The sequence below is a fragment of the Galdieria sulphuraria genome, assembly GCF_000341285.1.
Source record: "Galdieria sulphuraria unplaced genomic scaffold scaf_3, whole genome shotgun sequence".
In the NCBI taxonomy this organism is placed as follows: Eukaryota; Rhodophyta; class Bangiophyceae; order Galdieriales; family Galdieriaceae; genus Galdieria; species Galdieria sulphuraria.
The window spans coordinates 45,106-67,679 of record NW_005178472.1 but is presented as its reverse complement, the minus strand read 5'-3'; the positions used below and the strand labels follow the sequence as shown (position 1 = coordinate 67,679).

At 38.5% G+C, this 22,574-nt stretch overlaps 11 protein-coding genes across 11 annotated transcripts; 6 read left to right on the top strand and 5 right to left on the bottom strand.

Moving 5' to 3' along the window:
- Positions 1-1,839, bottom strand: Gasu_05760 (molybdopterin biosynthesis protein MoeA). The gene is made up of 6 exons (XM_005708625.1): positions 1,480-1,839; positions 1,361-1,431; positions 1,222-1,312; positions 1,022-1,171; positions 379-972; positions 1-331 (listed from the first exon to the last, which is right to left on the bottom strand). The coding sequence occupies exons 1-6, from the start codon at positions 1,663-1,665 to the stop codon at positions 164-166; spliced, it is 1,260 nt and encodes a 419-aa protein (XP_005708682.1). The 5' UTR covers positions 1,666-1,839; the 3' UTR covers positions 1-163.
- Positions 1,840-1,849: 10 nt separating this feature from the next.
- On the top strand, positions 1,850-5,039 carry Gasu_05750 (transducin family protein / WD-40 repeat family protein). The gene is made up of 8 exons (XM_005708624.1): positions 1,850-2,678; positions 2,733-3,304; positions 3,356-3,580; positions 3,634-3,849; positions 3,901-4,118; positions 4,176-4,388; positions 4,435-4,648; positions 4,696-5,039. Exons 1-8 carry the CDS (start codon positions 1,952-1,954, stop codon positions 5,014-5,016), a joined length of 2,706 nt encoding a protein of 901 aa, XP_005708681.1. The 5' UTR covers positions 1,850-1,951; the 3' UTR covers positions 5,017-5,039.
- A 3,050-nt stretch (positions 5,040-8,089) lies between these two features.
- Positions 8,090-10,867, top strand: Gasu_05740 (uncharacterized protein). The gene is made up of 6 exons (XM_005708623.1): positions 8,090-8,323; positions 8,372-8,929; positions 8,986-9,450; positions 9,505-9,898; positions 9,953-10,142; positions 10,195-10,867. Exons 1-6 carry the CDS (start codon positions 8,111-8,113, stop codon positions 10,268-10,270), a joined length of 1,896 nt encoding a protein of 631 aa, XP_005708680.1. The 5' UTR covers positions 8,090-8,110; the 3' UTR covers positions 10,271-10,867.
- On the bottom strand, positions 10,313-10,809 carry Gasu_05730 (uncharacterized protein). Its single transcript, XM_005708622.1, has 2 exons — positions 10,566-10,809; positions 10,313-10,522 (listed from the first exon to the last, which is right to left on the bottom strand). The coding sequence occupies exons 1-2, from the start codon at positions 10,728-10,730 to the stop codon at positions 10,409-10,411; spliced, it is 279 nt and encodes a 92-aa protein (XP_005708679.1). The 5' UTR covers positions 10,731-10,809; the 3' UTR covers positions 10,313-10,408.
- A 422-nt stretch (positions 10,868-11,289) lies between the features above and the next one.
- Gasu_05720 (spermidine synthase) lies at positions 11,290-12,484 on the top strand. Its single transcript, XM_005708621.1, has 3 exons — positions 11,290-11,356; positions 11,404-11,574; positions 11,623-12,484. Exons 1-3 carry the CDS (start codon positions 11,351-11,353, stop codon positions 12,397-12,399), a joined length of 954 nt encoding a protein of 317 aa, XP_005708678.1. The 5' UTR covers positions 11,290-11,350; the 3' UTR covers positions 12,400-12,484.
- Positions 12,485-12,495: 11 nt separating this feature from the next.
- Positions 12,496-13,229, bottom strand: Gasu_05710 (rubredoxin family protein). Its single transcript, XM_005708620.1, has 5 exons — positions 13,056-13,229; positions 12,942-13,008; positions 12,821-12,889; positions 12,644-12,773; positions 12,496-12,588 (listed from the first exon to the last, which is right to left on the bottom strand). The coding sequence occupies exons 1-5, from the start codon at positions 13,175-13,177 to the stop codon at positions 12,539-12,541; spliced, it is 438 nt and encodes a 145-aa protein (XP_005708677.1). The 5' UTR covers positions 13,178-13,229; the 3' UTR covers positions 12,496-12,538.
- Positions 13,230-13,237: 8 nt separating this feature from the next.
- Positions 13,238-14,159, bottom strand: Gasu_05700 (uncharacterized protein). The gene is made up of 2 exons (XM_005708619.1): positions 13,657-14,159; positions 13,238-13,580 (listed from the first exon to the last, which is right to left on the bottom strand). Exons 1-2 carry the CDS (start codon positions 14,023-14,025, stop codon positions 13,470-13,472), a joined length of 480 nt encoding a protein of 159 aa, XP_005708676.1. The 5' UTR covers positions 14,026-14,159; the 3' UTR covers positions 13,238-13,469.
- A 312-nt stretch (positions 14,160-14,471) lies between these two features.
- Positions 14,472-16,379, bottom strand: Gasu_05690 (long-chain acyl-CoA synthetase). The gene has a single exon (XM_005708618.1). It carries the CDS (start codon positions 16,362-16,364, stop codon positions 14,736-14,738), a length of 1,629 nt encoding a protein of 542 aa, XP_005708675.1. The 5' UTR covers positions 16,365-16,379; the 3' UTR covers positions 14,472-14,735.
- Positions 16,380-17,259: 880 nt separating this feature from the next.
- On the top strand, positions 17,260-20,815 carry Gasu_05680 (minichromosome maintenance family (MCM)). Its single transcript, XM_005708617.1, has 7 exons — positions 17,260-17,905; positions 17,974-18,522; positions 18,574-18,730; positions 18,779-19,159; positions 19,213-19,561; positions 19,610-20,019; positions 20,065-20,815. Exons 2-7 carry the CDS (start codon positions 17,981-17,983, stop codon positions 20,728-20,730), a joined length of 2,505 nt encoding a protein of 834 aa, XP_005708674.1. The 5' UTR covers positions 17,260-17,905; positions 17,974-17,980; the 3' UTR covers positions 20,731-20,815.
- Positions 20,816-20,849: 34 nt separating this feature from the next.
- On the top strand, positions 20,850-21,634 carry Gasu_05670 (exosome complex component RRP46). The gene is made up of 2 exons (XM_005708616.1): positions 20,850-21,063; positions 21,117-21,634. The coding sequence occupies exons 1-2, from the start codon at positions 20,905-20,907 to the stop codon at positions 21,609-21,611; spliced, it is 654 nt and encodes a 217-aa protein (XP_005708673.1). The 5' UTR covers positions 20,850-20,904; the 3' UTR covers positions 21,612-21,634.
- Positions 21,635-21,639: 5 nt separating this feature from the next.
- On the top strand, positions 21,640-22,574 carry Gasu_05660 (uncharacterized protein). Its single transcript, XM_005708615.1, has 3 exons — positions 21,640-21,928; positions 21,979-22,076; positions 22,130-22,574. The coding sequence occupies exons 1-3, from the start codon at positions 21,814-21,816 to the stop codon at positions 22,520-22,522; spliced, it is 606 nt and encodes a 201-aa protein (XP_005708672.1). The 5' UTR covers positions 21,640-21,813; the 3' UTR covers positions 22,523-22,574.

The following is a 22,574-nucleotide window of genomic DNA, read 5'->3' as shown; positions in this document are numbered from 1 at the left end:
AAAAGGGTTTGAACCTTTCTTGCAGATTTCCTTCTTGTCAACCTATATCTATTCCATTCATAAATATTTGAACAAGTAGAATGTTTTTGGTGAATATGAAAACGATGCCAGCAAAGAATACTTCCCGCAAACGACAACAACATGGCCAAACGAGACGAAATTTTTATTTGTCACATTCGAGCAATATGGCGGGAACCAGCGTACCTCTTTCCAATGTTTTATTTTCACTTGGAAGAATGAGCAACGCATTTGCCTTTGTAGCACTCAACAACCGGCTACTGCTTTGATCACCTGTACTTTTGGCTTGATAAATATGCCGTTCAAAATTCCACTAAACAAAAATCAATCAAAGTCCAAAGACCTTGATGAAATCCTTACTTGCAAAATGCTGCGATGGTATTCTGGTCTTTCAGGATCTAATCGAATAGGATCCAACAATTCTGCTTCTATTATGGGCAAATGAGGTTTCGAATAACCAGACAGCTTTCTTATCAAAGGGACTACCAAAAGATAAAAGCAAACATAGCAACTAACTGGATTGCCAGGTAACCCAACCACGAATCTTTTGCTTGAATTTTCACTTTCTACCGTAGCAAATGTTAATGGCTTTCCAGGCTTCATTCTCACTCGGCCAAAATGCACCTTGCCAAGTCTTTCTAAAACCTTCTTTACATAGTCGTGGCTTCCCATAGAAACTCCTCCACTAGTTATGATTATATCCGCCAGTTTTAGAGCTCTCTCAAACGCCTCTCTTACATGCACTTCGTCGTCTCTTACAATACCCAAGTCGACTATTTCAATATCCATCTTTCTCAAAGCTGCTATTACAAGTGGTCTATTGGCATCATATATCTCTCCGAATGAAAGCGAATTTCCTATTTCTACAAGTTCATTTCCTGTAGAGAAAACAGCAACTTTTGGGCGCTTATAAACTTGAACCCTTTCCACTCCACAGTTGATAAGCAACGCACACTAGTACCCTAGCTTTATCAATATCAAGAACCCAAAGAAGTGGTCTTACCTCTGTAACTCCAATATGCGAACCATCGGAAATAATAAGCTCTCCTTCAGGAATATCAGATCCTATCTGACGAACTTCCTGACCTGAAACATGCGTTCCTCTGGAAATCATGACAAAACCCGGGTCTCCAGATTCTGCTGTCCACTCTACCTAGAAAAACGTCACAAGGAAAAAACTTTCAGATAGCAAAAATTATATACCGGTATAACTGAGTCTGCACCAGGTGGTAATGGGGCTCCAGTAGTAATATACGCGGCTTGCTCAGAATTGACTTGTGGCAGCTCCTTTGATCTACCAAATATTTTATCAAAGTAAAATATGAAATAGAATCAAACAAACCTTCCAGTTATCACAGTACCAACTAGTTGTTTTTTTCCGGGTGAAAGCGGATGTCTAACAGCGTAGCCATCCTGCTTTGTTCTGAGAAAAAGCCTTTACCTAGTAAACCGGTAACTTACTTTCAGAGAGGCTTTAAACGGTGGAAAAGGACTTTTTGCATAGATATTTTCAGCTGCTACAAAACCGAATGCTTCCTTGGACTGTACTTGTATGAGCTCACGATGTGAGGCTTCCGACAGTGCTAGGGAGAGAGCGTCGTCAACTTCTATCAGTGAATACGGAGAACAACGGGACACTTGCGACATAATGCAAACAAATAGGTCTTCTTTGGAAGACTCGCAAATGAAGAAACGCAGCTCAAAATATTCCTCGATGAAATAATTTCGTCTACAAATTAACGAAACCTTTACTCTTGTTGACTACTACGCATAATTCCTTGGCACAGTAATTTTTGAATAGTGAATGCTTCACAAATTCTAATGACGATAGTAGGAATATTACAAATGTTGTGCGATCATCGTCCATTTTTGATGTCGTCGGGATTGTATCGCCTTGAATAGTTTCTATAGGTGTCCTGTGTTACCATTGTGTATGTCACGCTTTAACTTTCACTTTCGAAACCTTTGTGGAAGTCCTTACCAAGGTGGAGACGTGATCTTCAGCCGGGATGGAAACTCCATCTTCTCGCCAGTAGGAAACAGAGTGAACGAGGTAGACCTTGTGAACGGCAGATGCCGAACCTTCGATTTGCAAGCAAGAGTGAACATAATTCGTCTTTGCATCTCTCCAAAAGAAGACTTGTTGTTAGCAATTGGCGAAACTGGTCAAACTCTTCTTTTTAATCTTGCGAGAGGTGTGGTTATACATAGGTTCAACATATCAGGTGGTGCTTTAAAGGCCGGAAAAAAAGGTTCCAAATATAGCTTTGTGAAAAAGCCAAACATAGCTTGTGCAACGTTCAGTCCGGATGGTAGTTATTTTGCTGTTGCTGTTGGCAAGGAAGTGCAAATATGGCAGGTTCCCCAAAGGCCATACCCAGAATACTCTGCGTTTATGTTGGTACGCAAGTATACAGGTTTCAGAGAAGAAGTTACTTGTATCGACTGGTCGCCAAACGGAATGTTCATAGCAGCAGGTTCGAAGGATCTCAGTGTGAGAATTTTCTCGTTCCCACAAATGGAAGGATTTCTGCCCGTTTCTTTAACAGGATCTAAAGAGAAGATCGTCAGTGTTCGGTTCTCAGCAGATTCGAGGCGACTGATGATATTTGGAAGAGATGGCTTGTTACTGAACTGGTTCCTATCATACGATGCTAAAGGTAAGGTTTCTCTATTGCGTCGCATGATCACGATAACTTTGCAACTATCTTTAGAGGACTCTTCATTTAAACAATTAGATTGGAATGGTACTGTACAGCCTAAGCTACTTTCGAAACATTCCTTAAAGCAGGTCAATCTCCGCAAAATTGTTTGTGCAACCACGCAGCGCGACACTGGAATGATTGCAGTTGGATATAGCTCTGGAGTATTTGCACTTTTTAGTGGAGTTCCTGAACCTGAATCAGTGTCTCAAATGGAAACTGGAATATACGAAAAGAAAAAGGTAGAGTTTTCTGAACTTGAAATGTTGCAATCTTTATCCTGCTCTTCTTCATCGCTGACTTGCATTTCCATAAATCCATCTGGAGAGTGGCTAGCTCTTGGCTCGAGTGAATCAGGAAGTCTCATCGTTTGGGAATGGCAGTCAGAAACTCATGTTTTGAAACAACAAGGACATTCATTGGATCTTTCTTGTTTGGCTTTCTCACCAGATGGCCGTTTGGTTGTTACCGGCGGTGACGATGCGAAAGTCAAAGTTTGGCATACATCTTCGGGTTTTTGCAATGTTAGTTTTAATGATCACGAAGCTGCTATTACTGGAATTACATTTGCTGGAAACAAATCAGTAAGTCGTAAACTGAAAGCGGTTTTTGTCATAGACTGAGTAATGTCTTAGGACGTTGTTATTTCTTCTTCGTTGGATGGAACAGTGCGAGCCTTTGACTTGAAACGGTATCGATGTTTCCGTGTGCTTGTAGCAGGAAGTGACAGAAGACAGTTTTCTTGTGTCGCAGTAGATATTTGGGGAGATTTGGTGGCAGCTGGCTCTCAGGACAACTTTGAAGTTTATCTTTGGTCTCTCCGAACAGGCGATGTCCTTGAGGTTCTTACCGGGCATGAGGTAAATGTATATGATGGATATTCTGCATACAAAGTTCTTATTCATTCAATAAGGGACCAGTGAGTAGCTTAGCCTTCTCACCAACGAAAGGCATTCTTGCGTCTGTTTCTTGGGATGCCACGATGCATTTGTGGGATATTTATTCCAGAGGTGGTACTGGCAAACGGAGTGGAGACAGTTTGGAGAGTTTAAAATTATCAAAAGATGCAGTGTCAGTAGCATTTCGACCTGATGGGAAGGAACTTGCAGTTTCTTGTATTGATGGCCAGGTAAGTTGCTACATCCATTTCATTAGTATTGAACACTTAGAGAGTCAACAGATATGGTTTTGGGATATGGATTCTGCTCAAGTCATTGGAACAATAGAGGGTAGAAGAGATGCTTCTTATGGAAGAAGTACAACAAGCTTAACAAGAGCTGGAACAGAAAACTTTTTCAGTTGCATTTGCTATTCTCCCGACGGGAAGTTCCTTCTTGCAGGAAGTGATACCAAATATTGTTGTGTTTATTATACTCCTTCGTTAAGTCTATTGAAAAGGTGGTGTAGAAAGAATACGAGTGCTGTTTTTTGATAGTTTTATTAACATACCGAAAGGTTTTCCATTTGTGAAAATCGCTCCATTGATGGTACACTAGACAAATTAAACTCAAGATATCTGTCGGAGGAAGGAAATCCTTTGAGTTTGATAGAAGACTGGGATAGCGAAGATGACGAGTATTTTAGAAGGCGCCGTTTGGATGAAGAATATCTTCCAGGACAATCTTTGATGACCAGCAAGAGAAAAAAAGTATTTCGAATAAGAACCCGGTATGTTTTGCACTATTTAGGGCCTTCTTGGCTAACAGTTCTTTAGGGAAGTGAAGTTTAGTCCGACTGGAGCTATGTTCGCAGTTGTTACTACAGAAGGATTAATCTTATTTTCCTCCGAAGATTCTTTTGTTTTTGATCCTGTAGATTTACAGATGGACGCAACTCCCGAAAACGCTTTATATCTTTATGAGAATAAGGCCTATTCTTCAGCCATCATTATTGGATTGCGTCTTGATAACCAAACTTTGTTAGAAACAGTAAGTATTTTCAAGTTACAAGAACATGCACTGTAAGACTTGTTTAGCTTCTTAGCGGAATCGCTGTGGATGATATTCCCGATATTATTGTTCAGATCCCATCCAAGTACTTTTGTAGATTATTAGCGTTTTTAATTAGTCGCCTTGACACTGATGTTCATTTGGTGGATAATCTGTTCTGGATTCGAAACCTTCTTCATGTTCATCTTCGTGAAGCATTGAAGCAAAATGCTTCTGAAGTTCTGAATCTTTTGAAAAATGCACGTTTACGAATTTTGAGATACAAAGACACACTACTTAAAATTACTACGGAAAATACTCATGTTTTGGAGTATCTTATTGCTATGAAAAGTTTAAACACTTTGTAATGAAGAAATGTTTCAATAAATATTGGTGGAAATTGCGTTATGAAAGGCAAACAAGGCAAGCGTCCGTCATCTTCTTCCAGTGCGGCTTCATTGTTGCCGCAAACTATACTAAAAACGAACTTCACAAGTCTTGCAGAGGCAACTGAACATGTTTCAAGATTGGGTGTAACTGAAACTGACACGGACGTCAGCGCAAAGGTTCGGACACCCTGGGTAGACGAAGGATTACATTGCATCCGTTATTTATCGAAGAAAGACGCTAACACGAGACAGAAAAAACTCGTAGAGTTGAAGAATATTATTCTTTCAGTGGACGATGTTGAAGTTAGGGATGCAAAGAAGAGTCGAGAATTGGTGACGGCGTTTTCCCGAGTCGTGGAACGTCTGCTTTTGTGGGAAAAAGAACCTCGAGTCAGGATAAACACTCTTGAAGTGATAGATATCATGTTTGAAAGATTCCGAGAGGGTACCATTCCTTTCCTGGATAAGGTAATTCCAGCTCTTTTAGCGTTGCGTGTGGACGTACAGAGAGAAGTTGCCAAAAAGACAAAACAAATCTATCTTTCACACTTTAATACTGATGCAAAGAGGAAAAAGTTGATTTCCCGCGTGGCAGAAAGTATTGGTAACTTTTTCAAACAGTATTGCAAAATTTTCGCAGAGCAAGAAGAGAAGGCAGTGGACAAATATGCATCAACTGGAGTTGTTGAAGTTGCACTAGCTTGTTTGTATTCCGCTTTGGAAGATCTAGTAGAGGATAGTCAGGATGAGTTCCCTCTCGAAAATGTATTAGGAAAATTATTGGATGTTTGGTTATTACAAAGATTGATAGAACAATCTAAAAATGCAGATTGGCAGTCTACGTTGTTTGATTTACTCATTGTTAGTTTGCGACTAGTTGAAAAACTGCCAAATGGACAATTTGGAATACATATTACTTCCGCTTCATTCATTCATGCAGTTTTATTGACAGTATTTAATGGAATTTCGGAGCCTGTTCTAAGAAAATCTGTCCTAGTCGTTCATTGCTTGTTACGGGTTCATTTCAAGAAACATATTTTGGATTTCACGGAACTCAATAGTATCGTGGACTGGGTTTATAAAAGAATACTGAGCTCGAGTAGAACGCTTTTGATGTGTAAAGGAGTTCTTTCTGTCTTATTTGAAGACTTGTTTAAGATGGTTGATGAAGACGGTGCGGAGCTTATCTTAAAAGGAATAGAGATGAGACTCAGAGAATGTCTCAATATCGCTGCTTCGGTAAGTTTTCAATAATATTATTCGAAGTATTCTAAAAACATTTGGCAACAGGAGGAGCTTTTTTCGTCTTTAATAAGCTTGTATCTTGATTGTGTTCATTTCAGAGTGATGAAATGGCAAGGGTTGTCAGACTCGACTATGGATGACGAGGAGTTGATAAGATGTCTGAAAACTTTTTGGCATCAGATCTTGTTTTGTAAAATCCCCTTGCAACTTTTGTTATCAGATTTGCTTCTTAAACAAATCTGTGAACTTGCTTGTAATTCATACATACGAGAGCATTTTAAGAATTCACTGAATTGTTGTATTGAAGACTTCATTTTGAATGACGAAAATGACAATTTTTTATTCGTAGAAAAACTGGAGAGGATTGGTATTTTTCTGTATCGCAACTGCCCAGGAGCCAGGACCTTAATCCTGGACAATTTTCAGTCTTTTATAATGGAAAGAAATTCTGCAGCAAAGATTACATTGAAGCTTAGAATGTTGAAACTATTTTGCATTTTAAATGACAATTTATATAATGATTTCGTGGAGAAACAAATTGAGAACTTTACAACTAATGTTGCCATCTTGGAGAACAAGGAGCTCAGCCATATGCTTTTATCATGTTTAGAGCATTACGTTGCATCAGCGGAAACTAATGTGACTGATTTTATTTGTGGAAATTTCCTATTTCATTGTCCCTTGAACTTTTTCAGTCTCTTTTTTGTTTCGGTAAGCACAAAGACTGTTCAAATTACATTGACTTACATAGTTGGTAGCTGATGAGAACGCTTTCACCGTCTTTTATCATAGAATTATTGCAAGATTCTCAGTTTCAAGACAAGGTGCTTTCGACTTTGGCCGATATCTTGACGAGAAGGTCACTTGTAGGACAAGAAGAAAAGCAATTTATGGACACATTTCTAACAGTTTGGATGGAGTACAATCAACCTTTGCCGAATCCACGCTTATTATTGCATGCAATGTTGAAAAACAGTGAAGTCTTTGGGGTTCAGCCTGAACTTCTTCGAAAGTGTTTATTGATATCAGCAAAAAATGCATCGGAACATCATGACTTTGTGGATATGTGGGTATCTATAGTATTTAATTATCTTCCTCTGTTGAAAGATGATTTTTTTGAGCATATTTGGAACCATTTAGAGACTCGTTGGTCGATAGATGCAAAGATTGCTTTTAACTCTAAACTTTGTTCAAAGTTGATGACTCTATTTGAGACTCTATCGTCTTCAGATGATGCTATTATCTATGCAAAACTTTATCGTAGCTCGTTTCGTGGTGTTCAGGATGTTTTCAACATTTCAGAACAGGTTTCCAGGTTTTTAGTTGACTTAGAAGGGGTTCTTTGTGAGAATAACATTTTTAAAAATGTCGTAACAACATTTTTGCGTACTTTATTGACTCCACAACTGTTGAAAGTCTTTTCAGTTGTTAGAGTTAAAAGGCTCGGTGAATTCTTGGGTCTTGTTTTATTACTAGTAGAAAACGAGGCTGAAGTTTCCGAAGACTTGCTTCATTCAGTGACACAGTATTTAAAGAGTGTTTCTCATAATGTAGTGGAGGACACAGTAGTTCATATCTTTATGTCGGCATGTGAGCGCTCGAAAGGTAGTATTGAAGATGAAGAGCCGCACCACAGTCTGCAAGAGATTCTTTCTTCGACGTTTGAAATATTATCTACAAGTTGTGACAAAGGAGGAAAAAAACTCAGTTATGACCTGATTGGTAAGTGTGTATGTGCTTCTCTCAAGTAATTCTGATTATGATTTTACTGGAAACAGAAAATCACAGATTTTTATTTGATGACTTTTGTTTCTTTGTCCTCCTTCATATGTCTAATTTAAATGTTGATGAAAGTCATTCAAAACTGCTGCAGACATCTTTGGAAAAATTACTCAGCGAGCTTGTTCTTCTTTACAACTCAGATGAACAGAACAGCACGCTTGTTCATTCGGATAGGCAAAGTAGCAAAGCTCGTTTGCGAGCTATTCTGCTTTGTAAGAGAATCGTTTTGTCTAACCCGAAAGCACTTGAGATGAAATGGGTACTTCTTATTTGAGTTTTTATTTGGCCGTTCTAATCTTTGAGTTAGGCACAATTTGCTATTGATATAATTAGTGGGTTGAAGAGAATGGAAATGAGAAGAGGTTACCATTCTCAAGACGAAAATATTTCACACAGTTTTACTTGGGATAGAGAAGAACTTCGTTATGTTTTTCATGTAATGGACAGTCTGTTTTTGTTTGCAATTCGGCAAAATTGGAAATGGCATGACAAGGAGCTCGTAGTTTTCATGAAAGATATTGCTGAAGGAGCCCTTGAAGAAATGCATAATCTTCTGCTTGCATACGAAACTATAGACAAAGATTATTTTTTGTTGTCTTGTGCTGCTTGTTCTCTTCTGTTAGAATTAGAAGCTCGTCAGAGTTTAGTTTCCGAACTTCTTCCTCGTTACCGTGTTGATTTTTCAGACAAATTATCACTGTTTGCTTTGCACATTTTGCTTCATGTTGTTATTCACAAGCCAACTTTGCAATCGGATCCAGCAATAGTTAGCATTGCCAAACTGGCTAGAAATTATCCTCCGTCGAAATTGACGGACATATCCGTTTTAATGCAGTGTTATAGTCTGTTACACAGTTTGAATCAGGTAAGAATATTTGAATAGAATTGGTGAATGTCTTATCATTTGTTTGTATTATATAGGAAATACGCTTAACTGGCTACACATTACTGGTTGAACGCGATCCCAGTTATCTTATTGCAGATGTATGCCATTCAGAAGAGGAGACAATTACTTGGTTCAGTGGAGACATTGAGAAGATTCTTTCATTTCCACTCAATGTAACCTGGTTTGATGAACTTGATTCAACCTGTTTTAATGAATTGGTTGAGAGTCAAGTGCCTCGTTTTTACGGTTACTTTTTGACTTGGGTTTTATTTCTGAACTACAAAAGCCAAGGCTATCTCGAATTTAACAGGATATTTTCGGAATATTTGAGAGAGCACTTTCAATTTTTCAATTATTTCGTAACATTTATTGGGGAGTATTCGGTATTTAGAATGAATGATTGTTCCAGACAGCTGCAAAAATTAGTGACAGACTCAGCTTCTGCTTCGTGTAAAGAAAATAATTTGGATGTGAGTGAGTTGTTGCTCGAATCTGATAACGTATGTATCATATCAATTTTTTGATGTTCCATTTTTACACTGTGGTGACATTAGGACTTGCATACCTGGTTTTCTAGTTGTGCTAAAACTTTTGGGTTTTGTCTTGCACAGCTACCAGCACTATCGAGACGTTGGTATAATGACTCGCTGTCAAACGATAGAAGAGCGAAAGTAGATGCTTTCGTACGAAAGTATATTTCAGCAAGTATTATCGAAAAAGAATTTCATCTTTTGCAGGTATCTTTCGAAGGCTCTCAGAGAAGTGTGGGTAGCTTGCAGCTCAAGCCTGTAACTATCACCCGTGAAGTGACTGCCATCTATTCTTTCACAGATACGAGGATAGAGATCGTCTTGAGGCTTCCTGAGGAGTTTCCTCTCAGCTTGGTTACCGTAGAACCAAAGACTGCTATTGGCATGACGGAATCTAAATGGCGTAAAACAGTTCTAGGTATGATAATATTTATGAGACATTGTATAGGGGTTTTACACTAACAATATATAGCAATGTCATCGCTTCTAGCTATGAAGGATGGTAATCTAAGAGATGCAATCGATCTTTGGAGACGCAATTTGGACAGACAGTTTGAAGGAGTAGAAGAATGCCCAATCTGTTATAGTATTTTGCATATTAGTAATGGTACTCTTCCTCGATTGGAATGTGTAACTTGTAAGCACAAATTTCACGCTGCATGGTAAGTATTATGCCACATATTTTATTTATACCCTTTTAACATAATATTTTAGTCTCTACAAATGGCTTCAAAGCAGTGCAACTTCTTCCTGTCCCCTTTGCCGTACAGTAGGAAGATTTTTCAAGTAAGATACAATGATAGGTTGATACGAAAATGTGTGCCAAAGTTAGCAGCTTGTTCAAGTATTTATCACAGGGGAAGTTTTGGAAAGACAGAGTTTTAGAAGTTTTAATATTCCTTCTGAGGAGGAGTGGTAAAAGCTTTTTTCAACCTATTTTTCTCCCCAAATATGCCAGTAATAAGACAGTAAAAATTGACAGTGATATAAAAATTATTCCAAGAACTTTATCCTGGAATTCAGCAATCTCTATTACAGGTAACTGGGAGACTTAAGTTCTGGTACTGGAAAGAAGTTCAACCTACCATAGCTATACTAGGAAGTGCACATATTGTCAAGTTACTTCTTTGAACAGGAGACTTGTTTATACCAGAGACACCTCGAAATCTCCTTACTTGAACAAATTCTTTCCTCAAATGGAAACTAGTTGTTCGGCAAAACCTATTGGAGATTTCAAGGAACGCCACCATAGCAATTCCTTTCATCATCGATTGCGAAGCAAAATGCTTGTTGTGGCTATCTAATTCAGTGAATTTTGGTGCATTTTGAATTTTAGACTAGCAAATATTTTACGATTCAGAAATGCAGTAAATCATGAAAAGGTTCAATTTTCATGTAATGTATGCTATATAAGACAGGAAGAAACTTTCCTGAACATAATCCTGAAAGGTTCTAGCCCAACAAAGACAGAGTATATGACTTTCGGTTGTTGGATTTGCGCATTGTGAACTCTGAATCATTTCAAATAAAAGTTGAGAGAGGCTTTCATGGTTGAATTGTATTCATCTCTTCAAGTAAAAGTTTTTTTTTGGAGAAGCTAGCTTGTTTCATTTTTGTTTTCTTTGAAAGTAATATTCTTCTTACATCGGATGTTTCTTCTTTCGTTTTTCTAGACACGTTGGAAAAATATTGGGATTTTTAGAATTTACAGTATTCTTTATTATGACTGTAGAAAGAAACGTATCGCTATGCTTTTGAAATACCAAACTGGTGTTTAAAATACCAATAGAAACCTTAACTGTAGCAATTGCTTTTGCTCATGTGTTTGAGGGGCCAACGGTGGTTTCATCAGAACTGTCCAAAAATCTTCATGACGGTCCGTTCTTACTTGAGGCTTCGAAACACTTCTAAATCAGGTTTTAGGGAGCTCTTTTAAAATCTTCTCTTTGGCATACGGAATACCTTAATCCTTTTATTGTATTCCAACACGGTATTACGGAGATCCTGTTGACCAAAAAAACCCGTTTCCAGGATATGCTCATCGTTCGAACAGGGGCTTATGGAAAGGCTTTAATTCTGGATGGAAAGCTTCAAGTGAGTTTATATGGCCATAAATGTTGCATTCTGTCTGAAATAGGTTAGGTTGCTGTGGAGGATGAGTTTTTTTATCACGAACCATTGGTTCACGTTCCTGCTGTTCTTCACGGTGATCCTCGAAGTGTTCTAGTTTTAGGAGGAGGTGATGGATGTACAGTTCGTGAAGTCCTCAAGTGGAATACAGTTCAAACAGTACTACTAGTTGATATAGATAAGGAAGTTGTTGAAGCGTGTGAGGAATTTCTGCCAGAACTCCATCAAGGTGCTTTTCATGATCCCAAACTAAAGGTATTCTTTGAAGATGGTCTTAAGTTCATTGATAATTGTCATCACAAATTTGATCTTATTATAAGTGACTTGACTGACCCTCTTGAGGATGGTCCATCCTTTTTTTTGTTCACAGAAGAGTTTTTTCGAAAAGTGAAGACGTTGTTGAATCCAGGTGGGATATTTGTGACGCAAGCTGCCTCAGTTTCGCTTCCGGAGGAGCCTTTGCATCCTCGAATTGTAAAAACCTTGAGCAAAGTTTACGCAAGTGTTGATTCTATTCAAAGCTTTATTGGATCTTATGGTTCTCCAATTGGTTTTGCCATGGCGAGTGACAAACCAATAGAAACAGACTTAACTAGACATCATATAGAAGAGATATTGTTTTCACACGTGAAACGTGATTCGCTAAAGCTTATGGATGGCCGTTCCTTTCAAGGTTTTGTAGGAACTCCACTGGTCCTTCGTCGTGCCATAGAAATGGAAACGATCACTTATTCGCAGCAGCATTTGCCGAAGGCCTTTGGAGGGCAACATGTGGATTACGCAGATTAAGGACCTTTTAGGATCGTTGGAATAAACATCTTATGATGAATGGCTTACTCAAATTTTTGTACTTCAATAGAAATCTTTTCTATTTGGATAGCACCTAAACACCCAAGTTCTTTTATTCTTGTTGAAGCTTGAAAGTACTTTAGCTAAGACCATAACCTGCCATAAGTAACACAAATAACAGAAACAAACCTATGTGGTGCCACTTTTATGGATATCCAAAAAAATGAAAAAGCATAAAGAATACCTCCAAAAATAAGAGCGTTTTTCTGAGCAGGAGTCAACGCATTCGAACCCAGTCCATAAGATTGATTAGTTGCAAAGCCAGCGATGACAGTTTGTTTGGGAATAAAAGTATCCTTCGAAGAACGACAAACCTGTCCACAATAAAAGCAAGTTGAAAATTGATAAAATATTTACATACAGGACAACGAAATGTCTCGGGCAGATCCTCGAAAGAGGTTCCAGGTTGTATACCAGCCAAACTATCTCCCTATAATCAACCGTTGTAGGAGAACGAAAAGTCAAAAACAGCATTTTCCTACTTTGTCTGGTTCATAAACATATTCACAAACCGGACAACCAAACTTTCCTACATCTTTGCGTATAAATCTAACAAAAGAATGAACAAGCCCAAAAATAACAAGTACAAAATTTACTTCTCAGCAGCTCTCAGTCTCTCCACCTCTTCACGCTTTTTCGCCAGTCTCTCTTCTTCTGACATCGACAACCGCTGCTCTTCTTTGCAGGTGACAATTAAAGGTTGTATGCACGGATACATATTTCTCGTACGAAGTTTCATTGGCTTTATTAACTGATGTAGGCGCAAGAGAAGACAACGTTTCCAGAGAAAAGTTTTACTTGAAGCTGATGACTGCAAAGAGTTTTTCGCATAAATCTTTACTTTAAAATGCTGATGACACGATAGAGTTCCTGCGAAGCTACTATACGGAGCAACAACGAATAAAATCATTGAAGATCAATCGAAACAATGGCTAATATTTTATTTCCTCTTTGAACCCCAAACCCTACAAACCAAATTATTTGGCAGAACAAACACCTGAAACGAGCGTTTAACGTTTAGGTTCAGACTGCTGCCGGGACCTTAACTTTTCAATCAAAGCTTCAGCAGTTTCCTCCTCGTCTTCCGACAAAGGCTCTGCGTGTTTCATACCAGTTGCAGACTATACAGAAGCAAAACGTATTCAGTAAAATTTTACATAAAAACAAATATATGTATATATATATTCAAGTCCTTGCCTTTGAGTTTCCATCTTTCTTGTAACTCACGTCTTGATTGCCTTCCTTTCTGGTCAGAATCTTCGACAGGCCTTCTGAGATGGTTTCTGTGAGGCTCTTCTTTTCCACTACTGTTGTTTTTGTTGAAAGTGCAGTTTTATCGAGTCCCAGAATGCTCAACAAGTTAAGTGAAAAAAGCTGCAAAAACTGAGCTCTGCTGAGAGTATTCATTTCATATGTATCTATAGACGAATGTTTGCTGTTCTGCATCAATATAAGCGAGGTGTATTTTTTATATTTACGAGGCTTCTTGCGAGAAATGGGGTTCTTTTCAGCAGCGCAAGTTTTGGTGCAGCAAGTAAATGCATTTGACAGGACTTGGAACGCCATTTGTACAAATTAAATCTCGTCAACTCGGAATTTTGAGCGCCACTCTTTCCAAAGGCATCGATTTGCCGGACCTTCATGTAACCTGTCCTTCGCGGGCAATTTCAATCGCTGGCGAAATCAACTAGCGCGTATGGCTTGCTCATACCTCAGATTTCATATTGCAACTATTGTGTTGTTATTTTAGGCTTCTATGATGCTTCACACTTACAAGAAGAGAAAATACCCAACAAAGAGCTGAGATAAAACAGGAACAAGTGCACTTTTTATCTTACTGTGATACGGTGAAGGTTTCTGTGCCCTAGCTTAGCCATTGGAAAGAACTTTTTGAGAACTGACAACCTTCATTTGATGGATCCTTTGAACCAAATGTTTTCTCTTAAGTTCTTCAGTAGCATCAAAACTAATATTGCGCTTTGAAGTCTTATGTTCTCGATGCGAGCTTTCAGTTTCATTGAAAAAGCTTTAATTCTGTGAGGAAAAAGACACAATGGCTCAATTTTCAACCATTTTTAGAAGAAAATATTGACGTATTATGACCATCTTATAAACAACGAGCAGATTTATTTGTAGACTTTATCGAAATATAAACGACTATACCGCAAAAAGACAGAATTCGAAATGACTGAATAATTTTGAGAAACGCTATTGAGCTCACTGAATTAGTCCATACGTATTCATTACTTGATTTTTTGAAAATACAACGAAAAATTTTAAAGTCTATTCGGTATTTCTGTTCTGGACAGCTGTCCATTTTCCAGCGAGTGTTTCTTATGTTCGATGACACGAAGTTCTCGACGTAAAAATTTTCCACTTGCATTTTTCGGTATTTCATCGATAATTTCGATTTGTCTTGGATATTTGTACGCCGCAAGCTTCTTTTTACAGAAATCTATCAATTCAGACGGAGTAACTTCCGAACCTTGCTTTAAAGCCACGTAAGCTTTTACTGTCTCTCCTCTATATTTGTCGGGCACACCAACAACCGCAGCCTCACGTACAGAAGGGTGACTGTATAATACATCTTCTACTTCTCGAGGATACACTTTATATCCCGAAGCTATAATCATGTCTTTTATCCGATCCACTATGTAGACATAACCATCCTGATCCATGATAGCAACATCTCCGGTGTGTAGCCAACCGTTTTCAATTGTCTTTGCTGTTTCTTCCGGCTTTCTCCAATAACCTGGAACGACCATTGGGCCTTTAACTAGAAGTTCACCGGCTACTCCAAAATCCACATCCTCTCCATTCTCTGTTGAAATAATTCTACACTCAACATTACATGCTGGAACACCAATTGATAGCGAGCCAAATTTCTTGTCAACAGGTCCTCTTTTTCCGAATGGAGTCAGGACGCACGGTGCTGTGGATTCGGTAAGTCCGTAGCCAATATATAGTCTGTTACCGAATGCCAGCTCTACTTGGTTTTGGGTGGCTGCAGAAACAGGAGCTCCACCACTATTCAACTTGACTACAGAACTGACATTATATTTTTTCATATCTGGATGATTCATACTTGCAATAAAGACAGTCACTGCACCAACCAAATATGTAACCTTCCAATGATCTATTAAACGAAGGAATTCTGATGGATCGAAACGACAAAAAAGTATGACAGGACAACCAGAGGCATAACCTGCTCCAGCTCCAGTTATACTACCAGTTATATGAAATAAGGGTGCTGGAGCCATGATAATATCTTCATCACTAAGATGAAACCAATGACGAACAAGATTACTGTTAAAGACAATATTTCTGTGAGTATTGCATGCTCCTTTTGGAACTCCTGTGGTGCCAGATGTATAGGTAAGCATAGCAGTATCATCCAGATTCAGTGAAGGAATAGATAAACTTTGACCTGAATGAACTCTTATCAATTGAGAATAGTCGTGACAAGAAGTAAACCGTCGTGAAACAACTCCTTTAAGCATATCAGGTATCCTTTTCGAAAGATATAATAACTCATTTGTGGTGATTACAACAGGAACAGGAACTTGGTTTCGGATCTTTGAAACAACCTCCTCATAAAGACTTTCAAGACAAACAAGAATAGTAAGACCGCTGTCTTTGATATGATAAGTAAGTTCGCGTTCTTTAAGCATCGGGTTCAAACAAACTGCTATACCTCCTGCTTTCCAAGAAGCTAACTGAGTTATCATCCATTGAGGAACGTTCTGCAAGTATATTCCAACTCTGCCTCCAGGCTTCAGTCCCAACTCAACAAAAGCTGAGGCCAAGGCAGAAGATTCTTGGTCTACTTGTTCATAGGATAGTGAATCTTCAAAGTAACCAATGCAAGGTGAGTTTGGCTTTCTCCTTAAGGATGCTTGAAACATCTCCAACACGTTGTTGTATTTTATATCAATATTTGGACTCACATTAGGTTCATACTCTTTAAGCCATGGTTTTTGTGAGTATATTGTTGCCATATACCAATACCTTAGTGGTAAGAAGAGTCAAAAGGTATCTGGTGACGAGTACAAAGTTTTCTCCAATGGACAAACTCAGTGAGGGAAGAAAAGTCGAATGTGGGGGCTGGAATTGGATTTCTGCTACGACAAACAGCTCTGAGGAATTCCTATTCGATGGTATATGTAAGGTGATGAAAGGAACTAAAAGTGAGAGAGTTGTATTGTTTATGAGCTCTTTATCACTGTTGCTATTGAAACAGTGTCTTCTAATGCCTCATTTATGAACGGAATATTTTCCTTCCAAATGTCGTGCGACTTTACAATTTTACTATATGATGGGTTGTTGAAGAATGTTTTAGTTCGTAAAAGTCATGAAATCAAAATTTTTTATCGAGAAAGCAGCGCAGTTACTTTGTAATTGTATACTTGTCATTATTCCTTAAAATCAGAAGCTCCTTAATAACCATCGGCTGCTTTTTGATAAAATCATATGATCCCCCCCCTCCCCAAAACCACTTTTCGAAATGTATCCCTTTACCAATTTAGTAAAGTTCGAAAGATTTCTTTAATTCTAAGATAGCCATTGCACACAGTAAAGATAATGACAATTTTGTTTCATAGAAGGATTCCATTCGTCAATTTTCTCTATTTTCCATCTGAACGAAAACAAAATGGCTTTAGAAAATTTTAATATGTTTGTTTGCGTCAGGATTGCATTTGTTTCAAAATAAAGATGGAATCTAGCTTCTATTAGTGCCCCTGTTTTAATTGACTATCCAACGTTCTCATTACTACTCTATAAATTGTTACCGAATAAAAGTCGGAAATGATTCAAAACATAACGTTGGTAAAGAAAAGAAGCAACTCAACTATTATCGGATTATCAAGGGATAGAATGTTAACTTTACGAGTACAAATAACTCAACAATTTAAAAACGACTTCAGAGATGGACGATCTTTTTGAAAATTTTTAGTTATATTTCAATCCTATAAACAAACAGGAAATAAAACCTTGGATGAGAGACTAACAATATTCAACGCAAGTCGCAAACGATGAACTGTATGGAACGCTTGAAATAGAACTGTCAGAGTAGAAAGACTCTATTCTTGTCTTTCCTTCAAGCATAACTATCATCCCTTGAGAACTACAACGATTTACAAAATAAAAATACGTTGGTTTGGCTCTTCAGTTGCAACTGTATCTGAAATCAAGCTTTCTAGTTTCAGTCGATGCTCAAACACCACTTTGACAAAGGCAAACCATAAAATTCAGAATAGGATACCGTTCTTACACTAAATACTATTAGTCATGTCGAAGAAGCCACTAAGTGTTTCCCAAAAATGTCTGAAAGTTCTTTTGGAAATCTTTCAAGTTGTATTTAGAACCGCAAGCGCCCCTTCACGCATTTTGGCGGCATTCTGCTTTTGACAAGTTTGAAAGCGAGTCGTGTTCTAAAGATGGCAAGGTTAGTATAAATCATATTCTTAAGTTGATAACAAATAATTCTGAAATACAACAACCACAATACTATAGCGGTTTCATGAGCAGTATTAAATGGTTTCTCGAGGCTAGTTATAGTGATCAAATATTGCGAGTTTTACAAGACTCCGATTTAGTTAAGCACTACCCTATCTTGCTTGATGTCACTGAATTGCTAGAATTTGACCAAGAGTTGTTCACAAATCTTGTTATGGAACCAGAAATATACCTTCCGGTTTTCGAAGATGCCATACGCCTCTATGAAGATGAGATGCTTCAAAAAGTAGGAGACGATGCTGTGCTGTACGGCTACACCTTCAAGGAACATATTCATGTTCGACCATATCATCTCCCTGAGGATCCTCTTCTTTATAAGAAAAATGTTTCTTCTTTGCGTTCTTCTGATGTCGGTCACTTGATTTCCTTTCGTGGAACCGTTATACGCACAGGAAGCGTTTTGATGCGAGAGCTTCAAAAAACATATCAATGTAGTAAATGTAAGCATCGTTTCATTGTATATTCAGATATCACGAGAGGAGGAAAATTCGAGTTACCCACATTTTGTCCATCGCCAAGCTTAGAAGAACCTTGTCGATCAAATTCGTAAGCAACCGATTCCTTTGAAAATGGTTGTTTGAACTAACTCTAAAACAGATATCAGTTTTTAGAGGATACAAGATCTACAGACTACCAAGAAATTAAAATTCAAGAAAGGGTTCAAACATTAGACTTGGGATCCATTCCTCGTTCCATTGTATCCGCACTTTCTGATGACTTGGTTGATATCTGCAAGCCGGGAGATGACATTTTGGTAAGACCGAGTTTTCTAATTTAGTAAACTCTAAAATTAGAGGGATAGATTACAGGAGTATTAAAGCGACTTTGGCACCGAAACCCTAGTATTGATTTGAGATGTGAGCTGGACCTTATATTGGATACAACACATGTGCAAGTTATAAATGAACAAAAGTCACATATGGAAATTAGTGACGAGATTAAGGAACGTTTTCTGAAATATTGGCACGAAGCTTACCAAACAAGGAGGCCTTTAGAAGCCAGAGATTTTATAGTAGAATCATTTTGTCCACGACTATTTGGCTTAAAAACTGTAAAACTCATTCTTCTTACTGCCTTAATTGGAGGCGTCTGTAGGCCAAATAGAGAAGGAACTCGGGTACGTGGAGAGATACACGTTCTACTCATAGGGGATCCTGGAACTGGCAAGTCCCAACTTCTAAAGGTAGAACGGTATATAAGCAAAGTACTGCAAGGACTAAATATTGCTTTCTTCAGGAAGCAGCTTCCTTAAGTCCTCGTTCCATTTCTACTACAGGCATTGGATCGACGCACGCTGGTTTGACAGTTACTGCCGTCAGAGAGGCCAGCAGTGGCGAGTGGGCATTAGAGTCGGGAGCACTAGTCCTTGCTGACGGAGGTCTGTGCTGCATTGATGAGTTTGACGGTATAAAAGACCGTGACAGAGCAGCAATGCATGAAGTTATGGAACAGCAAACTCTGAGCGTAGCAAAAGCAGGCCTAGTTATGACTTTGGATACACGAACCACAATATTTGCAGCAGTGAATCCCAAAGTAGGTAAAATGCGATCGAATGAAGATTTGGATCTTGTGATTGCGGATCCAGGTAAAGAGACTTCAACATTCAGAAGAATAGAACATTAAATATTTTTAGCCACGGAGCTTGCATTAAGTGTAGGTATTGCTCCGCCTCTTTTAAGTCGCTTTGATGTTACTGTCACTTTGCTCGACAAGCATGAACCTGAGTGGGACGAAAGTCTTTCAGAATTTATTCTTAATGGTTACAGAGATCATTGCTCAGATAGTACTGCAGGACTACATACTGAGTATTCAAAAGTTTTATGGAATGTGGAGGAACTACAAATGTATATATACTTTGTAAAGGAGGCGATTGAACCCGAGTTGACTTGTAATGCTCAGAGAATTGTTTCAAAATATTACACCATGCAAAGACAAGCTTCCAGTAGAAATGCCGCAAGAACAACAGTGCGGTTCTTGGAATCTCTCATCCGACTCACCCAAGCTCATGCGAGACTTTTGTTTCGTAGGTTTGCTATTGTCCAAGTAAGTGTAATAATGTGAGCAGTGAGTCAGCTTTAACAAGTATAGGACGCCATATATGCAATCTTTGTGACAGAGTCAAGTGCCTTTGGCAACGATATATTGCAACTACCGCCAAATTTGCAAAGTGGAGACTCTTTTGAAAGCTCAGACCTATGGTACGAGGCATACTCTCAAGCAGTACTTCAAAAGATGGGTCTTGCTGAGACGGTTTGTCCTAATGAATATCTGAATGATCACGAACGCTTAATTATCTGCGACTTGACCAAACAAAGTGAGAGACGATATTCTACAGGGCATAATCCGACACAAACTGTTTTCAGTGTAGACGCTACCGTTGCTGAAAAACGCAAATATTATGTGAATAACAGACGTATTTCCTTTCAAGAGGTCAAACGCTTTGAAGCCGTTGATTGCATAAAGTCGGACTCCACAGAAGAAGGCACTCGTTCCAGCAAATTGTTTTGCGAAGAGGAAACTGTCTCGAATAAAAGAACAAAGGTCAATACGATAAGCACGAATTTCGATCAGGAAGAGGCTTCTGCTTCGAAGACTGAAGCACCTGAGGTTGATTTTGAAGTTGTACTACAGGAGAAGACAAGCAGGGAGAACAATGAGACGAATAGTCTTCAATTCCTTCAAGAGTTGGACGAAGGTGAACTAGATTCTGCTCTACTCGGCTCATGGATGGAACCCAGAAATGACAATGTTTAGACTAATGTAATACATTTTGATTGGTTTTACCAATATAATATTATTTTAACCTTTTTTTGTATCTAATAAAGTGTCTTTGCGGGCTATTATTTATGGTTTATTTATTGTCTTTAAAACCAGCTTTCTGTTAATTATTTAGAAAAATTAAAGTCTCCCACATTTTCGTGAACCATTATGTCTGAGTTTCTGTCTTCTGGAAGAAGAGACGGTAGGAAAGCTTACGAAATACGTGGTTTTCGCTGTGAGTTGGGTTACTTGGAACGTGCAGATGGTTCTTGTAGATTAGAACAAGGAAGGACTCAAGTCGTTGCTGCAGTATATGGTCCACTAGAAGTAAGAAAGGCAAGTTAACTGCAGTATTTTAGTGAGAATCGCGTTGGGAATAGGCCAGAGGCAGGAACGAACTCCCAGACAGGACTTTTGTTGATGTTTCTATTCGACCTTTTCAAGGCTATACAACTGACTATTTGAGGCTTCGAGAACGAGAACTAAAGGAAATTTTCGATGCCACAATTGCCACGGAAATACAGCCTCGAAGCTGTGTTACTATTGTTATCCAGATCATTGAAAATGACGGGAGCTTGATGGCTGCCGTGATAAATGCCTGTATGCTTTCTTTATTGTCTGCAGGCATTCCTTGCCACTGGTTAGCGGCTTCCTGTACAGTGTCTTATCGTGGCAAAGACGGCGTTCTGTTGGACCCTACTTTGGTTGAAGAATTGGAGGGCTATGCTACTTCAGTCATCTCATACGGGTATGAGGGCCCCCAATCGGTCCTTTCGCAGAACTTGATCGGTCTCCACTGTAATGGTTTCGTTTCTTCACAAGATATTTATTTCAGTTCATTGTCTTTTTCGCAAGAGGCTTGTAGAAAGGTATGAAAAATTATTAGTTAATTATAGAAATTGTTTATGTGGCAAGGTTTATGAGTTTATTCAACTGGTTACAAAAAGAAGTCAATCACTTGATTGGGGACAATTATCAAATGTAGACAATTGAATATATCAGTCGAGTCTAATAGAGTAAAATAGGATTCATTGTTGAATTCGCTTTAGTTGGGAAGGATTTGAAGGCTTGTGAAAAATGTTTTTCACTTCCCACTCGAGTTATTTAGCTAGTAGATATTTGACACTTTCTTGTTTAAACGTTGCTTTTAAAAGGGGTTTTGCCATTGAGGCAACTTGCAAGGAAGTCCCAGGTTTGTTAAAGTCTTGGCTGCCGTTGGAAGAAGCTAACATATGTAGCCAGACACTTCCAAAAGAGAGTTTCCTGCTCCAAGCCATTTTTCCCCACAAGCACAGATCTTGAGGCAAATACGCAGAAAGAAAGAGTTTTGGTCGAATACAGTAAGTATATTGTTGTTTCACTCCATAGTTCAGAGTTCAGGTTTTCCGTACAGGATAACGTTATTGAAAGGACCCCTGAAGACAAAGAGCTGGTAAAGAAAAGAAGTGAAATGGTCGTGAAGATGCTGGGTTGTGAAATAGACGAAAGAGATAATTTCGAAGTAAAAGATCGCGTAACTGTTGGTGAATTATTGGCTTCCTTAGGACACAAGATACCTGGTTATTCGAGACCCAATATGGGTCCTTGTTTCTTCGTAAGGACTGCGGGTTATGAATGGAGCTCAGGTGTGGATGAAGGAGTTAAAATGGTGAAAGAAGGCGACGCCAGAGAGTTGGTTGGTTTGAAGAATTCAGGACCACTCAATTTTGTGGAAATAGAGTTTAAAGAAGAAACCAAAGATACTCGTGAAGAAAGGGAACAACAAGTGTCGAAGAAAGTTTCCTAAAGGATTTGCGTCGTTCATCAAAAAATAAAGTGTTCTGCTTCATGCTGCATTT

Coding starts and splice junctions, on each gene's coding strand:
- Gasu_05760 (XM_005708625.1), bottom strand. CDS start 1,665: ATGTCGCAAGTGTCCCGTTGTTCTCCGTATTCACTGATAGAAGTTGAC. Junction 1,313..1,360: donor GGTACTGTGATAACTGGAAG/GTTTGTTTGATT, acceptor AATATTTGGTAG/ATCAAAGGAGCTGCCACAAG. Junction 973..1,021: donor CGCATATTGGAGTTACAGAG/GTAAGACCACTT, acceptor CTAGGGTACTAG/TGTGCGTTGCTTATCAACTG.
- Gasu_05750 (XM_005708624.1), top strand. CDS start 1,952: ATGTCACGCTTTAACTTTCACTTTCGAAACCTTTGTGGAAGTCCTTAC. Junction 4,119..4,175: donor TCGTTAAGTCTATTGAAAAG/GTGGTGTAGAAA, acceptor ACATACCGAAAG/GTTTTCCATTTGTGAAAATC. Junction 4,389..4,434: donor GTATTTCGAATAAGAACCCG/GTATGTTTTGCA, acceptor ACAGTTCTTTAG/GGAAGTGAAGTTTAGTCCGA.
- Gasu_05740 (XM_005708623.1), top strand. CDS start 8,111: ATGTCTAATTTAAATGTTGATGAAAGTCATTCAAAACTGCTGCAGACA. Junction 8,324..8,371: donor AAGCACTTGAGATGAAATGG/GTACTTCTTATT, acceptor TCTTTGAGTTAG/GCACAATTTGCTATTGATAT. Junction 9,451..9,504: donor TGTTGCTCGAATCTGATAAC/GTATGTATCATA, acceptor TGGTGACATTAG/GACTTGCATACCTGGTTTTC.
- Gasu_05730 (XM_005708622.1), bottom strand. CDS start 10,730: ATGGTGGCGTTCCTTGAAATCTCCAATAGGTTTTGCCGAACAACTAGT. Junction 10,523..10,565: donor CACTTCCTAGTATAGCTATG/GTAGGTTGAACT, acceptor TAAGTCTCCCAG/TTACCTGTAATAGAGATTGC.
- Gasu_05720 (XM_005708621.1), top strand. Junction 11,575..11,622: donor TTCTGGATGGAAAGCTTCAA/GTGAGTTTATAT, acceptor GAAATAGGTTAG/GTTGCTGTGGAGGATGAGTT.
- Gasu_05710 (XM_005708620.1), bottom strand. CDS start 13,177: ATGTATCCGTGCATACAACCTTTAATTGTCACCTGCAAAGAAGAGCAG. Junction 13,009..13,055: donor AGACTGAGAGCTGCTGAGAA/GTAAATTTTGTA, acceptor TTCTTTTGTTAG/ATTTATACGCAAAGATGTAG. Junction 12,890..12,941: donor ATGTTTATGAACCAGACAAA/GTAGGAAAATGC, acceptor GGTTGATTATAG/GGAGATAGTTTGGCTGGTAT.
- Gasu_05700 (XM_005708619.1), bottom strand. CDS start 14,025: ATGGCGTTCCAAGTCCTGTCAAATGCATTTACTTGCTGCACCAAAACT. Junction 13,581..13,656: donor AGAAAGATGGAAACTCAAAG/GCAAGGACTTGA, acceptor GCTTCTGTATAG/TCTGCAACTGGTATGAAACA.
- Gasu_05690 (XM_005708618.1), bottom strand. CDS start 16,364: ATGTTTCAAGCATCCTTAAGGAGAAAGCCAAACTCACCTTGCATTGGT.
- Gasu_05680 (XM_005708617.1), top strand. CDS start 17,981: ATGAGCAGTATTAAATGGTTTCTCGAGGCTAGTTATAGTGATCAAATA. Junction 18,731..18,778: donor AGCCGGGAGATGACATTTTG/GTAAGACCGAGT, acceptor TTAGAGGGATAG/ATTACAGGAGTATTAAAGCG. Junction 19,562..19,609: donor TCTTGTGATTGCGGATCCAG/GTAAAGAGACTT, acceptor AAATATTTTTAG/CCACGGAGCTTGCATTAAGT.
- Gasu_05670 (XM_005708616.1), top strand. CDS start 20,905: ATGTCTGAGTTTCTGTCTTCTGGAAGAAGAGACGGTAGGAAAGCTTAC. Junction 21,064..21,116: donor CAGTATATGGTCCACTAGAA/GTAAGAAAGGCA, acceptor CGTTGGGAATAG/GCCAGAGGCAGGAACGAACT.
- Gasu_05660 (XM_005708615.1), top strand. CDS start 21,814: ATGTTTTTCACTTCCCACTCGAGTTATTTAGCTAGTAGATATTTGACA. Junction 21,929..21,978: donor AACTTGCAAGGAAGTCCCAG/GTTTGTTAAAGT, acceptor ATATGTAGCCAG/ACACTTCCAAAAGAGAGTTT. Junction 22,077..22,129: donor AAGAGTTTTGGTCGAATACA/GTAAGTATATTG, acceptor TTTTCCGTACAG/GATAACGTTATTGAAAGGAC.